Source organism: Bombina bombina, chromosome 2, assembly GCF_027579735.1.
Source record: "Bombina bombina isolate aBomBom1 chromosome 2, aBomBom1.pri, whole genome shotgun sequence".
NCBI classification, from domain to species: Eukaryota; Metazoa; Chordata; class Amphibia; order Anura; family Bombinatoridae; genus Bombina; species Bombina bombina.
In genome coordinates, this window is record NC_069500.1 from 604,686,931 (window position 1) to 604,700,246 (window position 13,316).

A 13,316-nucleotide genomic window follows, 5' to 3' on the forward strand; every position below is an offset into this window, starting at 1 on the left:
TAAGATCAGCACCACCATCAGCAATGTGCACGGTTATATAAATGTATCCAAAGAAACAGCAGCTTGTGTAAAGGATCCGGTGTATATCCCAATGTAGACACAGTAGCATAAGAAGCCAGCACAAAAGCGTAAATAAATCACCATTTATTGGAGAAAGTACATGACGTTTCGGCCCCACCAGTGAGGCCTTGGTCACATGTAGAAAAGTCACCCCAGAGACTCTGTTGGAATAAAGTTTTAGAGAGAGAGAGAGAGAGAGAGAGAGAGAAGAGAGAAAGAAGAGAGAAAGAAGAGAGAAAGAAGAGAGAAAGAAGAGAGAAAGAAGAGAGAAAGAAGAGAAGAGAGAAGAGAAGAGAGAAGAGAAGAGAGAAAGAGAAGAGAGAGAGAGAAGAGAGAGAAGAGAGAGAGAAGAGAGAGAGAAGAGAGAGAGAAGAAGAGAGAAGAAGAGAGAAGAGAGAGAGAAGAGAGAGAAGAGAGAGAAAGAGAAAGAGAAAGAGAAAGAGAAAGAGAAAAAGAGAAAGAGAAAGAGAAAGAGAAAAAGAGAAAAAGAAAGAGAAAAAGAGAAAGAGAAAAAGAGAAAGAGAAAAAGAGAAAGAGAAAGAGAAAGAGAAAAAGAGAAAGAGAAAAAGAGAAAGAGAAAAAGAGAAAGAGAAAAAGAGAAAGAGAAAAAGAGAAAGAGAAAAAGAGAAAGAGAAAAAGAGAAAGAGAAAAAGAGAAAGAGAAAAAGAGAAAAAGAGAAAGAGAAAAAGAGAAAGAGAAAAAGAGAAAGAGAAAAAGAGAAAGAGAAAAAGAGAAAGAGAAAAAGAGAAAGAGAAAAAGAGAAAGAGAAAAAGAGAAAGAGAAAAAGAGAAAGAGAAAAAGAGAAAGAGAAAAAGAGAAAGAGAAAAAGAGAAAGAGAAAAAGAGAAAGAGAAAAAGAGAAAAAGAGAAAGAGAAAAAGAGAAAGAGAAAAAGAGAAAGAGAAAAAGAGAAAGAGAAAAAGAGAAAGAGAAAAAGAGAAAAAGAGAAAGAGAAAAAGAGAAAGAGAAAAAGAGAAAGAGAAAAAGAGAAAGAGAAAAAGAGAAAAAGAGAAAGAGAAAAAGAGAAAAAGAGAAAAAGAGAAAGAGAAAAAGAGAAAGAGAAAAAGAGAAAGAGAAAAAGAGAAAAAGAGAAAGAGAAAAAGAGAAAGAGAAAAAGAGAAAGAGAAAAAGAGAAAGAGAAAAAGAGAAAGAGAAAAAGAGAAAGAGAAAAAGAGAAAGAGAAAAAGAGAAAGAGAAAAAGAGAAAAAGAGAAAGAGAAAAAGAGAAAGAGAAAAAGAGAAAGAGAAAAAGAGAAAGAGAAAAAGAGAAAGAGAAAAAGAGAAAGAGAAAAAGAGAAAAAGAGAAAGAGAAAAAGAGAAAAAGAGAAAAAGAGAAAGAGAAAAAGAGAAAGAGAAAAAGAGAAAAAGAGAAAGAGAAAAAGAGAAAGAGAAAAAGAGAAAGAGAAAAAGAGAAAGAGAAAAAGAGAAAGAGAAAAAGAGAAAGAGAAAAAGAGAAAGAGAAAAAGAGAAAGAGAAAAAGAGAAAGAGAAAAAGAGAAAGAGAAAGAGAAAAAGAGAAAGAGAGAAAGAGAAAGAGAAAGAGAAAAAGAGAAAGAGAAAGAGAAAGAGAAAAAGAGAAAGAGAAAGAGAAAGAGAAAGAGAAGAGAGAGAGAGAGCGCGCAAAAGAGAGAAGAGAGAGAGAGAGAGAGAGAGAGAGAGAGAGAGAGAGAGAGAGAGAGAGAGAGAGAGAGAGAGAGAGAGAGAGAGAGAGAGAGAGAGAGAGAGAGAGAGAGAGAGAGAGAGAGAGAGAGACTTGTTTTCAAATACTCTCCGATACCAATTACCGATACTTTTTTTTTTAATGTCATGTGACAGTTTACCAAGCACAATACAGATTATTTAAGATTCATTCTTTAAAATTATAAAGGACTGTAATTCAAAAGACATTATGAAATAATAAAACAGTTTTATTTGTCACAAAATTCACTGAACATGTTTATAAATAAAAAATATTACAATAAAATATTAAATTTAAAGGGGTGATACAATTGGGTTGTAGGGCTGTTATATAACATCAATCTGACATTTGTATGGAGGTTCGACTCTTAAGTTGAACAGTCTTTCACTTTCCACACTACTGCATGGGGCAGAAATATATTTTTGGGCCATTTTAGCCAGAGCTGGAAATCTGTTTATTAACTGCCCAGTACTTCAGGGGTTTGTCTGAACGAGGTACAGTGATCTCTCCTATAATAATACAAATAACAGCAATTTGTATTGGCAGAACAGTAGAAAACATTTTTTTTTTTAGTTTAGTCTCCACTCCAATTTAAAATGAAATGGGAACATGCAGTTTAAAAAAAACGCCACAAGAGAGCATATGGGTAGGAAGTGGAGGTATCGGTTTAAGTATTGGTGCATTTGCACGAGTACAAGTACTTATGCAAATACTTGGTATCGGTGCAACCCATATATATATATATATATATATATATATATATATATATATATATATATATATATATATATATATATATATGTATATATAATATATATATATATATATATATATATACACATATATATATATACATATATACACACACACACACACATACATATATACACACACAGTCATGGCCAAAAATATTAGCGCCCCTGCATTTCTGTCAGATAATGCACCACTTCGCCCAGAAAATTGTTGCAATTACAAATGTTTAGACATTCTCATGTTTATTTCTTTTGTTTGTATTGGTATGACACAAAAAAGTGGAGAAAAAAACCCCAAATCTGACACATACCACGGAAAACTCCAAAAATGGACTAAACAAAATTATTGGCACCCTCAATTTAATATTTGGTAGCACACCCCTTGGAAAAAATAACTGAAATCAATTTCTTACACCTCTCTGCTGGAATTTTGGATCACTCTCCTTTTGCAAACTGCTCCAGGTCTCTCAGTTTGGAAGGGTTCCTTTTCCCAACTGCTGTTTAGAGATCTTTCCGCAGGTGCTCTATGGGATTTATATCTGGACTCATTGCTGGCCAGTTCAGTACTCTCCAGCACGTTGTCTTAAACCATTTCTGGGTGCTTTTTGACGTGTGCTTTGGGTCATGTCCTGCTATAAGACCCATGACCTCTGACAGAAATCCAACTTTCTGAAACTGGGCCCTACATTGCACCACAGAATTCTTTGTAGTCTTCAGATTTCATAATGCCATGCACATAGTCAAGACATCCATTGCCTGAAGCAGCAAAGCAACCACAAAACAGTGAACCTCCAACATTTTTGACTGTAGGGACTGTATTCTTTTCTTTAAAAGCCTCAATTATTTTTCTGAAAACAGTAGAATGATGGGCTTTACCAAAAAGCTGTAATTTTGTTTCGTCTGTCAACAGCACATTCTCCAAAAAGGATTTTGGCTTCCTCAGTAAAGTTTTGGCAAACTACAATCTGGCTATTTTTATGTTTTTGTAGTGGGGTCCTCCTTGGTCTCCTACCATAACGTCCCTTTTCATTCAGATGGCAACGTATAGTGCAAGCTGACACATTTGTACCCTGTGCCTGAAGGCCAGCTTTAATTTGTCTAGAAATTGATGGAGGTTCTTTATCCACCATTCAAACAATCCTTTGTTGCAATCTTTGATCAATTTTTCTTTTTTGTCCATGTCCAGGGAGATTAGCTACAGTGCCATGGGCTGTAAACTTTGTGACAATGTTGAGCACAGTGGACACAGGAACATTAAGATCTCTGGAGATGGACTCATAACCTTGAGATTGTCCATGCTTTTGCACAATTATTGTTCTCAAATCCTCAGACAATAATTTGTTGCTCTTTCTCTTCTCCATGCTCAGTGTGGCACACAGAGACACACAACAGAAAGGTTGAGTCAATTTTTCACCATTTTAACTGGTTGCCGGTGTGATTTCTATATTGTCAGCACCAGTTAATTGATACAGGTGAGTTTAATGACAAATTACAGCAGCATCACAAACTTGGAATGCAATTATTTCTTACAATTTTGAAAAGGTGCCAATCATTTTGTCCAGTCCATTGTTGTAGTTTTGCGTGGAATGCGTCAGATTTTGCTTTTTTTTTCTCTCCACTTTTTTGTGTTATACCAATACAAACAAAAGAAATAAACATGAGAATGCCAAAACATTTGTAATTGCAACAATTTTCTGGGCAAAGTGGTGCATTATATGACAGAAATGCAGGGGTGCTAATATTTTTGACCATGACTATGTATGTATGTATGTATGTATGTATGTATGTATGTATGTATGTATGTATGTATGTATATATATATATATATATATATATATATATATATATACACATATATACACACACACATATACATACATACAAGAAAATATAGAGACACACTCCACTGAGACAGAACAAAAGCTTGAATAACTTCCATGCCTGTTCATTTTCAGATCCACTCAGGGTTCAGATTCTTTTAGCACACTATGCCTTTTTACAGAGAAAAAATATCCTGTAGCATATCAGTCTGACCCTGCCCAATGACAGTCCAGCGTCGAAATACCAGGCAATTCTTCTCTGAACAAGAGAAACAACAAACCCCAGACGTACGTTTCGCCTTCTGTGGGCCTCATCCGCGAGGTGCAGTTGCATCTCTCTAGGGCATGTGTGCAAGGAGTCCACTTCTGGTTTTCCCTTTTTACTCTTAGGGAGACCCAAGTGCAATTTGCATACAAACAAGAAAATAGAGAGACGCACTCAGCTGAGACAGAACAAAAGCTAGAATAACTTCCATGCCTGTTCATTTTCAGTGCCACTCAGGGTGCATACTCTTTTAGCACACTAAAGAGAAGAATTGCCTGGTATTTCGGCACTGGACTGTCATTGGGCAGGGTCAGACTGATATGCTACAGGATATTTTTTCTCTGTGAAAAGGCATAGTGTGCTAAAAGAATATGCACCCTGGGGACTTCTGGGCAGCGGCCATGATCGGTCGCATAACTGCTTTTCGCTTCAGCTTTCCTCTTATAACTACAGGAATTCACCTCCTAGCAAATTGAGCTATATCACATTTTACTAGAGCTGACTCATACTTTGGACGCTCCATCTATTTTCCCCAGATTTGTAAAAATTGCTGTTGGCATCGGTGCCTGGACCCGTTTCAAGACTTCGGCCTACATCATACCCCCCCGGCAGGGCGCCTTTGGCCCTGTTGTTACGCGGCACTTATTGTGCTACAACTTACAGTATGTGGTACTTAGGTGCCTTTATTACTCAAAAGCAAAGATTCTACGCTAGACATAGGAGGAACAGTTCATAAACATATCTGAGAATATACACCTATGCCGATGCATCATCTCCTGTGAGTGCTTGCTATGGAGACCGCTCTGGCTATAATTGAAGACATACTCTGCCTGCTAGAAAGCTACCTAATTGCATATGAAGCAACACTCTGTAAAGAATTCAAGCGTGGTGGAGATAGCGCTTCCGACCAGCCTAATTCAATTGATGCAACCTCACATCCTGAGGTGGGTGGTGGCGCTTTGGGGCCCCGGTGCCGGCCACTCACCGATGTTGGACTATCAATAGTCCCTAAAGATGGTTTGAAAGAGTCGGAGCTGTAATGCAGAGAAGGGGCGACTGACTGCTGTGAAGGTTGCAGGACATAATATATGCCTAATGGAAGATTGGTCGCTCTGTTCTATTGGCAGCCCCGCTGGAGCTACTACTAAAAAGTCTGACAGCGTACCGCTTCAGCCACTAATCCCTCCAGGACCCAAACTTGCACAGCTTGATGACTTCAGTACTATATCTCCTGTCACTGCTCGGCTACAGGCGACCAAGGGATCATTGGAATGGCGCCTAATCGGAACACCTCACGGAGTATCTATTTCCTGTGTCCTTGCTGAATGCCACAAGCGAACAGTGAGATCCGGAATCGGATGACCTGCACTTTATTGCCAAACTGATATCAGACTCGTAATATGCGGATGTCAAGTTCCATGCTCATGTGTTATGGTCTCATTGCGAATGGTGCATTTCAGTATAATTTAAAGGTTAGCCTGTGTCAGTTATGGATGGGAGGGGAGCTGCCGGTCTGGATGTGGGGGAAGCTCAGAGACATTTTTGTTTTAGTTCCCGTACTGTTGTCTTGAATGTCTCTAATTCCCTGTTATTATTTATATGCTGAGCCTTTGTATTGGGACTTATAGTTATGCATAACATGGGGCTATAAAGATTGATATTTTTCTCTCTATGAACCTACATCTATTAACAAGTTAATAAGCATTACCTAGTATATATATATAAGCATTATGTCTGGGTCAAGATACTGCAATTTTCGTTGTAGTTGAGCCTATCAACACTGTTGAACGTTTACTTACTTTTGCAGCAGAACAAAGCATTTGATAATGTCCTATGAGGATTACTACCATTTTTCTGTTTGCGGCCGAGGCAGAAATTTTGGTTCATATTGCAACAGACAGTGTACTTCTAGGTTCCTACATTGCTTGCCTATATTCCATTAATTCTAATAAGCTCATTCAACTTTGCAATAGATAGCCCTACACTATCATGATCTCCCATTACACTATACTTACATACCTTTGTTTGTGGACTATCCCCAATAAACCATCACACATGCTATTGCTTATACCCTAGGGTGTAGTTTGGTTAAACATACTCTATGTATGATAATGTTGGGAACACTGTTTGTTTGAAATATTGAGGTTGATTATCTTATGTCCTGTTCTTAAACTATAAGTATATTCCCTAGTTGTTCTATAGTTTGCGATCTAACTAGTTAGTGAGGAATCTTATATTGTAACCTGGCTTCTAATTCATCCGGGTCTCCAGCTCTTGTTCAGAAGTCTGTATCTAATCACAATTGACAACAAAAATTAGTTTCCACCCTTCACAGGATGAACATGGTTGGCCTAATTATTATTAACGTCATTAAACTCCACACTACACACATGCTCTGAGACGAAATTGATACCAAGTGGGATCCATATAATTACTTCCTTTGGAAGACATTTGATAGGTTAGTCATGTGCTTTAGTGGTCTGAATATATGAAGCCTGGGTCTCTATTGGTAAGCTCAAACTATTGATGTATAATCTTCCAATATGCACTTTTACAGATCCTTATCTTATTATGGTGTATCATAGCAACATTATCTTACCCTACTTGTTCCAATGTTCTAACATAAATTTATTATAGATAACAAAGGAAGAGAAAAGAAATATAAATAAAAAACAGAATTTATGTTTACCTGATAAATTTCTTTCTCCTACGGTGTATCCGGTCCACGGCTTCATCCTTACTTGTGGGATATTCTCAATCCCTACAGGAAGTGGCAAAGAGAGCACACAGCAGAGCTGTCCATATAGCTCCCAGCAGGCTCCGCCCCCCCAGTCATTCGACCGACGGTTAGGAGAAAAAGGAGAACCATAGGGTGCAGTGGTGACTGTAGTTTACAAAAAATAAATTTAAACCTGACCAAAATGCCAGGGCGGGCCGTGGACCGGATACACCGTAGGAGAAAGAAATTTATCAGGTAAACATAAATTCTGTTTTCTCCTACATTGGTGTATCCTGCCCAAGGCTTCATCCTTACTTGTGGGAACCAATACCAAAGCTTTAGGACACGGATGAAGGGAGGGAACAAGTCAGGTAACCTAAACGGAAGGCACCACTGCTTGCAAAACCTTTCTCCCAAAAATAGCCTCCGAAGAAGCAAAAGTATCGAATTTGTAAAATTTGGCAAACGTATGCAGTGAAGACCAAGTCGCTGCCTTACAAATCTGTTCAACAGAAGCCTCATTCTTGAAAGCCCATGTGGAAGCCACAGCTCTAGTAGAGTGAGCTGTAATTCGTTCAGGAGGCTGCCTTCCAGCAGTCTCATAAGCCAACCGGATGATGCTTTTCAGCCACATCAAGATTGTGTAACAGACGTTCCTTGTTAGAAACTGGATTAGGACACAGAGAAGGAACAACTATTTCCTGGTTGATATTCTTATTGGAAACCACTTTTGGAAGAAAACCAGATTTGGTACGTAAAACGATATTATCTGTATGAAACACCAGATAGGGTGAATTACACTGCAAAGCAGACAATTCAGAAACTCTTCTAGCAGAAGAAATAGCTACTAAAAACAAAACTTTCCAAGATAGTAACTTAATATCTATGGAATGTAGAGGTTCAAACGGAACCCCTTGAAGAACTGAAAGAACTAAATTTAGACTCCATGGAGGAGCCACAGGTCTTTAGACAGGCTTGATTCTGACTAAAGCCTGTACAAACGCCTGAATATCTGGCATGGCTGCCAGACGCTTGTGTAACAAAACAGACAGAGCAGATATCTGTCCCTTTAAAGAACTAGCTGACAGACCTTTCTCCAATCCTTCTTGGAGAAAAGATAGTATCCTTGGAATCCTAATCTTACTCCATGAGTAACCCTTGGATTCGCACCAGCAAAGATATTTCCGCCATATCTTATGGTAAATTTTCCTGGTGACAGGCTTTATAGCCTGGATCAGAGTATCTATAACTGAATCCGAAAACCCACGCTTAGCTAGAATCAAGCGTTCAATCTCCAAGCAGTCAGTTGCAGAGAAACTAGGTTTGGATGTTCGAATGGACCTTGAATTAGAAGGTCCTGCCTCAAAGGCAGCTTCCATGGTGGAACCGATGACATATTCACCAGGTCTGCATACCAAGTCCTGCGTGGCCACGAAGGAGCTATCAGAATTACCGAATCCTTCTCCTGTTTGATCCTGGCTACTAGCCGGGGGAGAAGGGGAAACGGTGGAAAGACATAAGCTAGATTGAACGACCAAGGCGCTACTAAGGCATCTACCAATGTCGCCTTGGGATCCCTGGACCTGGACCTGTAACGTGTAACTTTGGAGTTCTGACATGACGCCATCAGATCCAGATCTGGAATGCCCCATAGCTGGGTCAGCTGAGCAAAAACCTCCGGGTGGAGTTCCCACTCCCCCGGATGGAAAGTCTGACGACTCAGATAATCCGCTTCCCAGTTGTCCACTCCTGGGATGTGAATTGCTGATAGATGGCAGGAGTGATCCTCTGCTGATCTTGGATACCTCCCTCATCGCCAGGGAACTCTTTGTTCCCCCCTGATGATTGGTGTACGCTACAATCGTCATGTTGTCCGACTGAAATCTGATGAATTTGGCCTCCGCTAGTTGAGGCCATGCCTGGAGCGCATTGAATATCGCTCTCAATTCCAAAATGTTTAACTAAACACCACATACTCTTTACCACCCCCGTGGAGATGCTACTAGTAAAAGTGGCAAAGAGAATGACTGGGGGGGCGGAGCCTGAGGGGAGCTATATGGACAGCTCTGCTGTGTGCTCTCTTTGCCACTTCCTGTAGGGATTGAGAATATCCCACAAGTAAGGATGAAGCCGTGGACCGGATACACCAATGTAGGAGAAATAGAAGTTAAACATATGAGATCCAAGAGTGGTCTCTTCCAGCCAGAGGGTACCTCCTGTAGCTTTGCACTCTCTATATTAATAGGAGGTCCAAGAGTGGCCTCAATTATCAACTAGGAGGTATACAGTTATGATAGGCAAGCATTATATATATACTCCCATGATATGTCATTATTATGTACTGTTCACTCTAATTTCCTATTGCTTGTATGTTTATTACCAGTCTATGTGTTTTCTTTTTGATGACATGACATGCATGTAAGCCTTTAACTGAAATTCAATAAAAATTTAAAAAAAAAGAAAAAAAGAATATGCACCCTGAGTGGCACTGAAAATGAACAGGCATAGAAGTTATTCAAGCTTTTGTTCTGTCTCAGCTGAGTGCTGAGACAGATATGTATTTTACGTGACCAGTATCAGATATATATAGAAATATATATTTAATAATAAAAAACACATTATTTTCTATGTAAAAAACATAGGAATGTAAAATATGCATTTTGTACATCGGGTTTTGCAATTTAGATTTTAACGCAGTCGGGTTAGCACACATCAAAACATAGTAATCTTAAGGCACGTTATTGAAATATAAAATATTCAAAAAATTACTAAAAATGATTAAATATATTGTAAAATATATAGATATATTCTATGGATTATTATGAATATTTTACAGTATGTTTAATTATTTTTATTAACTTTTTAAAGATTTTATATATAATATTCCAATAACTCACCTTAAGATTACAAAATTTTCATGTGCACTAACCCAACAGCGTTAAAATCTAAATAACGAAACCCGATGTACAAAACGCATACTTTTCATTCCTATGTTCTTAGCAAAGAGCTGCAAAACACCCCTTATAGCTTGCACACAACAGTAAGCGCACCAATCGTAATCTAACCCCTTAATGGGTTGAGGGTTCAAAGAACATTTCATATACAAAAGTAAACATAAAGAAGCAATTTCTTATACAATTTATACTATGCAGCTAGTATGACAAATCATTGGAGACAGGGAAAAACTATTTTACAGTATTATTATTGTTAATATCGGCTATTTGTAGAGCGCCAACAGATTCTGCAGCGCTATAAACATAGGTGGTATACAAGGTAACATTTATAGGGATCAAATGGGTAGAGGGCCCTGCCGAGAATTGCACTGTTGTAGTGTGCTATTATGAAGGTGATCTACAAACAGCTAGACTCTTAGGCTTACATGCTAAGGGGGTTCATGGCGGAAAGTAATGGAGGAGAGGCACTGGTATAAAGAAAGGTTAGTGTAAGTTGTATGCATCCCTGAACAGTAGAGTCTTTAGGGAGCGCTTGAAGCTTTCAAAACTAAGGGAGAGTCTTGTGGAGCGAGGCAGAGAGTTCCACAAGATCGGAGCCAGTCTGGAGAAGTCCTGCAAACGGGAATGTGAGGAGGTAACAAGAGAGGAGGAGAGTAGGAGGTTGTGAGCAGAGCGAAGGGGACAGGAGGGAGAGTATCTGGAGACAAGGTCTGAGATATAGGGGGGAGAAGTGCAGTTGAGGGCTTTTTATGTCAGAGTGAGAATTTTATGTTTAATCCTGGAGGCAAGAAGAAGCCAGTGAAGGGATTAGCAGAGAGGTGCAGCAGATGCGAAGAGCGACGTGTAAGGAAGATGAGCCTGGCAGAGGCATTCATTATCGATTGTAAAGGAGCTAGGCGGCAGCTAGGGAGACCAGAGAGGACAGAGTTGCAGTAGTCAAGGCGGGAAAGGATGAGAGAGTGGATTAAAATCTTAGTTGTGTCTTGTGTAAGGAAATATCTCATTTTAGAGATTTTTTTAAGGTGGAATCGGCAGGATTTAGCAAAGGACTGAAAGTGAGGAGTGAAAGAAAGATCTGAGTCAAATGTGACCCCCAAGACAGTTATAGAGAGATGGGGGGGTGGAGATTTTAGAAGGAGGGAAAATAAGGAGCTCAGTTTTGGTGAGATTTAGCTTGAGGTAGTGAGGGGACACCCAGGAAGAGATGTGAGAAAGACAGTTAGTGACACGGGTTAGAAAGGAAGGAGATAGGTCTGGTGCAGAGAGGTAGATTTGGGTGCCGTCTGCATACAAATGATATTGAAACCTGTGGGACTAGTATCCCTTTAAGTAACAGTCCTGCAGTTTCCAGAAGCGTTTTTACATATAATCCAGTTTTGCTGCTCTTTGGTATGAGCCCTGCAATTCAAAGATAGTAATCATTCTACTACACAAATCTATATAAATAATATCAATTACCTTGTATTTGTTAAAGTTCCTGTTCTTCTTTTACTTGTACGTAGATAAGTCATGATATTGGTCTCAAGATGTCTTCTACATGATTGATGATGTTGGCACTAAAGAAAAGACAGAAAAAAATATGAACCCAAAAGTATATGAGTTGGACATTTCAACTATCAAAATTATTTAGAAAACAATCTAAAAAAACATGTATACTGTTCAATCTCAAAGCCAGCATTGAAGCTTTTGTATATAAGACATCTGTAGTCAGATCTATTTGTGTACTGGAGTTTACAGTCTGTTTTATTAAATGACAACTAGAAATAAAAGAATACTTGCTGCCATATTCATAACAGGAATATATTTTACAATTGGAGACATTGGTAGTCTTGTCGTCCTTCAAGTTAAATCTTCATCACAGTAGTAAGGAAACGTCACATAAAGGAAGATTGTTAAAATGTAGAAAAACTTCACTGTTACATTTAAAATCATACTTAGACACTTGGAAAATGGACTATGTCCACTGACGCATTTCGCACTTACATCAGCACTTTCTCAAAGATTTTAAAAGTGAATGTAAAGTTTTATGAACGCGTTCCCGGTTTTCACAAATACTATTAATAACAGGGGAACTTTCATTCATTAAACTTTAAATTGCAGGGTTTTTTGTTTTTTTTTACATACTTACCTTTTTCTTTATGAAACTCAGACCGGCGATACTCCACCCGCAGCTTCTCTGTACTTACCACAGCAATGACGAAACCGGCTTTCTCCAATGATGAGGTGCACCCCGGAGTGTCCATCTCGTGAGGCCACTGTCATGAATGCTGTACCTTTAATTAGTGGCATGCACTTAATCTCTCTTCCTCATAAAAGCCCCTGGGAGAATACACTCATTGCTTGGTAATTTACAAGCAGTGTCTAATGTGCGCTGTTAGTTTTCAAGCCTCGTTCCAGTTTATGGGAAATCCTGAAGCGTCTTCACTGACGAAAGTTTCTCAGACCACTTGTGTATATAGGTGTATATTTACCTTTACCTCCAACCTGATTTTGCCTTCTATTAGAGTTCTATGAAGCGTTTTCCAGTATATTAGCCTGAGAGCCTCTCTGCAGCTCTGCCGAGTCAGCTAACAGCTATTCGAGATTCCGGATTCTACTTCCGCATAACAGACAGGACGCCATCCCTGTTGCAACAGGCGGCTCTCATCTCCAACTGTGTTCCACGGACTCCCAGCTATTGCGCTACCAGCAATTCTACTGTTCATGGACTCCTAAAAGTAAGTCCGGATTTACAGACTTTTGCTTACCATGAACATGTTGTATTAGCTGCCTAAGATTTGCAACTTATTTCCGGTTATTGCTCAGTTAATATTTCTGCCTCCACCTATCCTACTTCTGTTATTCGCCTCCATTACACCCCTCTCTTACAGTCTTTATCTACTTCCTCAGTATTCATTATTTCATAATAGTGGAAGAAATGTAACATTCCTTCATGTTAGTACTATTCAGGAATTATTCGTCTAAAGCTGCAGATACTGGAACAAAGGGTGTAACAACTCCCAGTCCTCAGCACTCTGCATTTTTTTTTAAACAACTGCTATTTCAAGTCACAGAGTATTTAGATATAATATC

At 38.9% G+C, this 13,316-nt stretch overlaps 1 protein-coding gene across 1 annotated transcript in view; it reads right to left on the reverse strand.

Moving 5' to 3' along the window:
- FXN (frataxin) overlaps positions 1 to 13,316 on the reverse strand; it is a 119,424-nt gene that overhangs the window by 101,209 nt on the left and 4,899 nt on the right. The window contains exon 2 of the mRNA XM_053702526.1: positions 11,703 to 11,800. Coding sequence (XP_053558501.1) covers positions 11,703 to 11,800 — 98 coding nt within the window. The remainder of the gene's footprint in view (positions 1 to 11,702; positions 11,801 to 13,316) is intronic.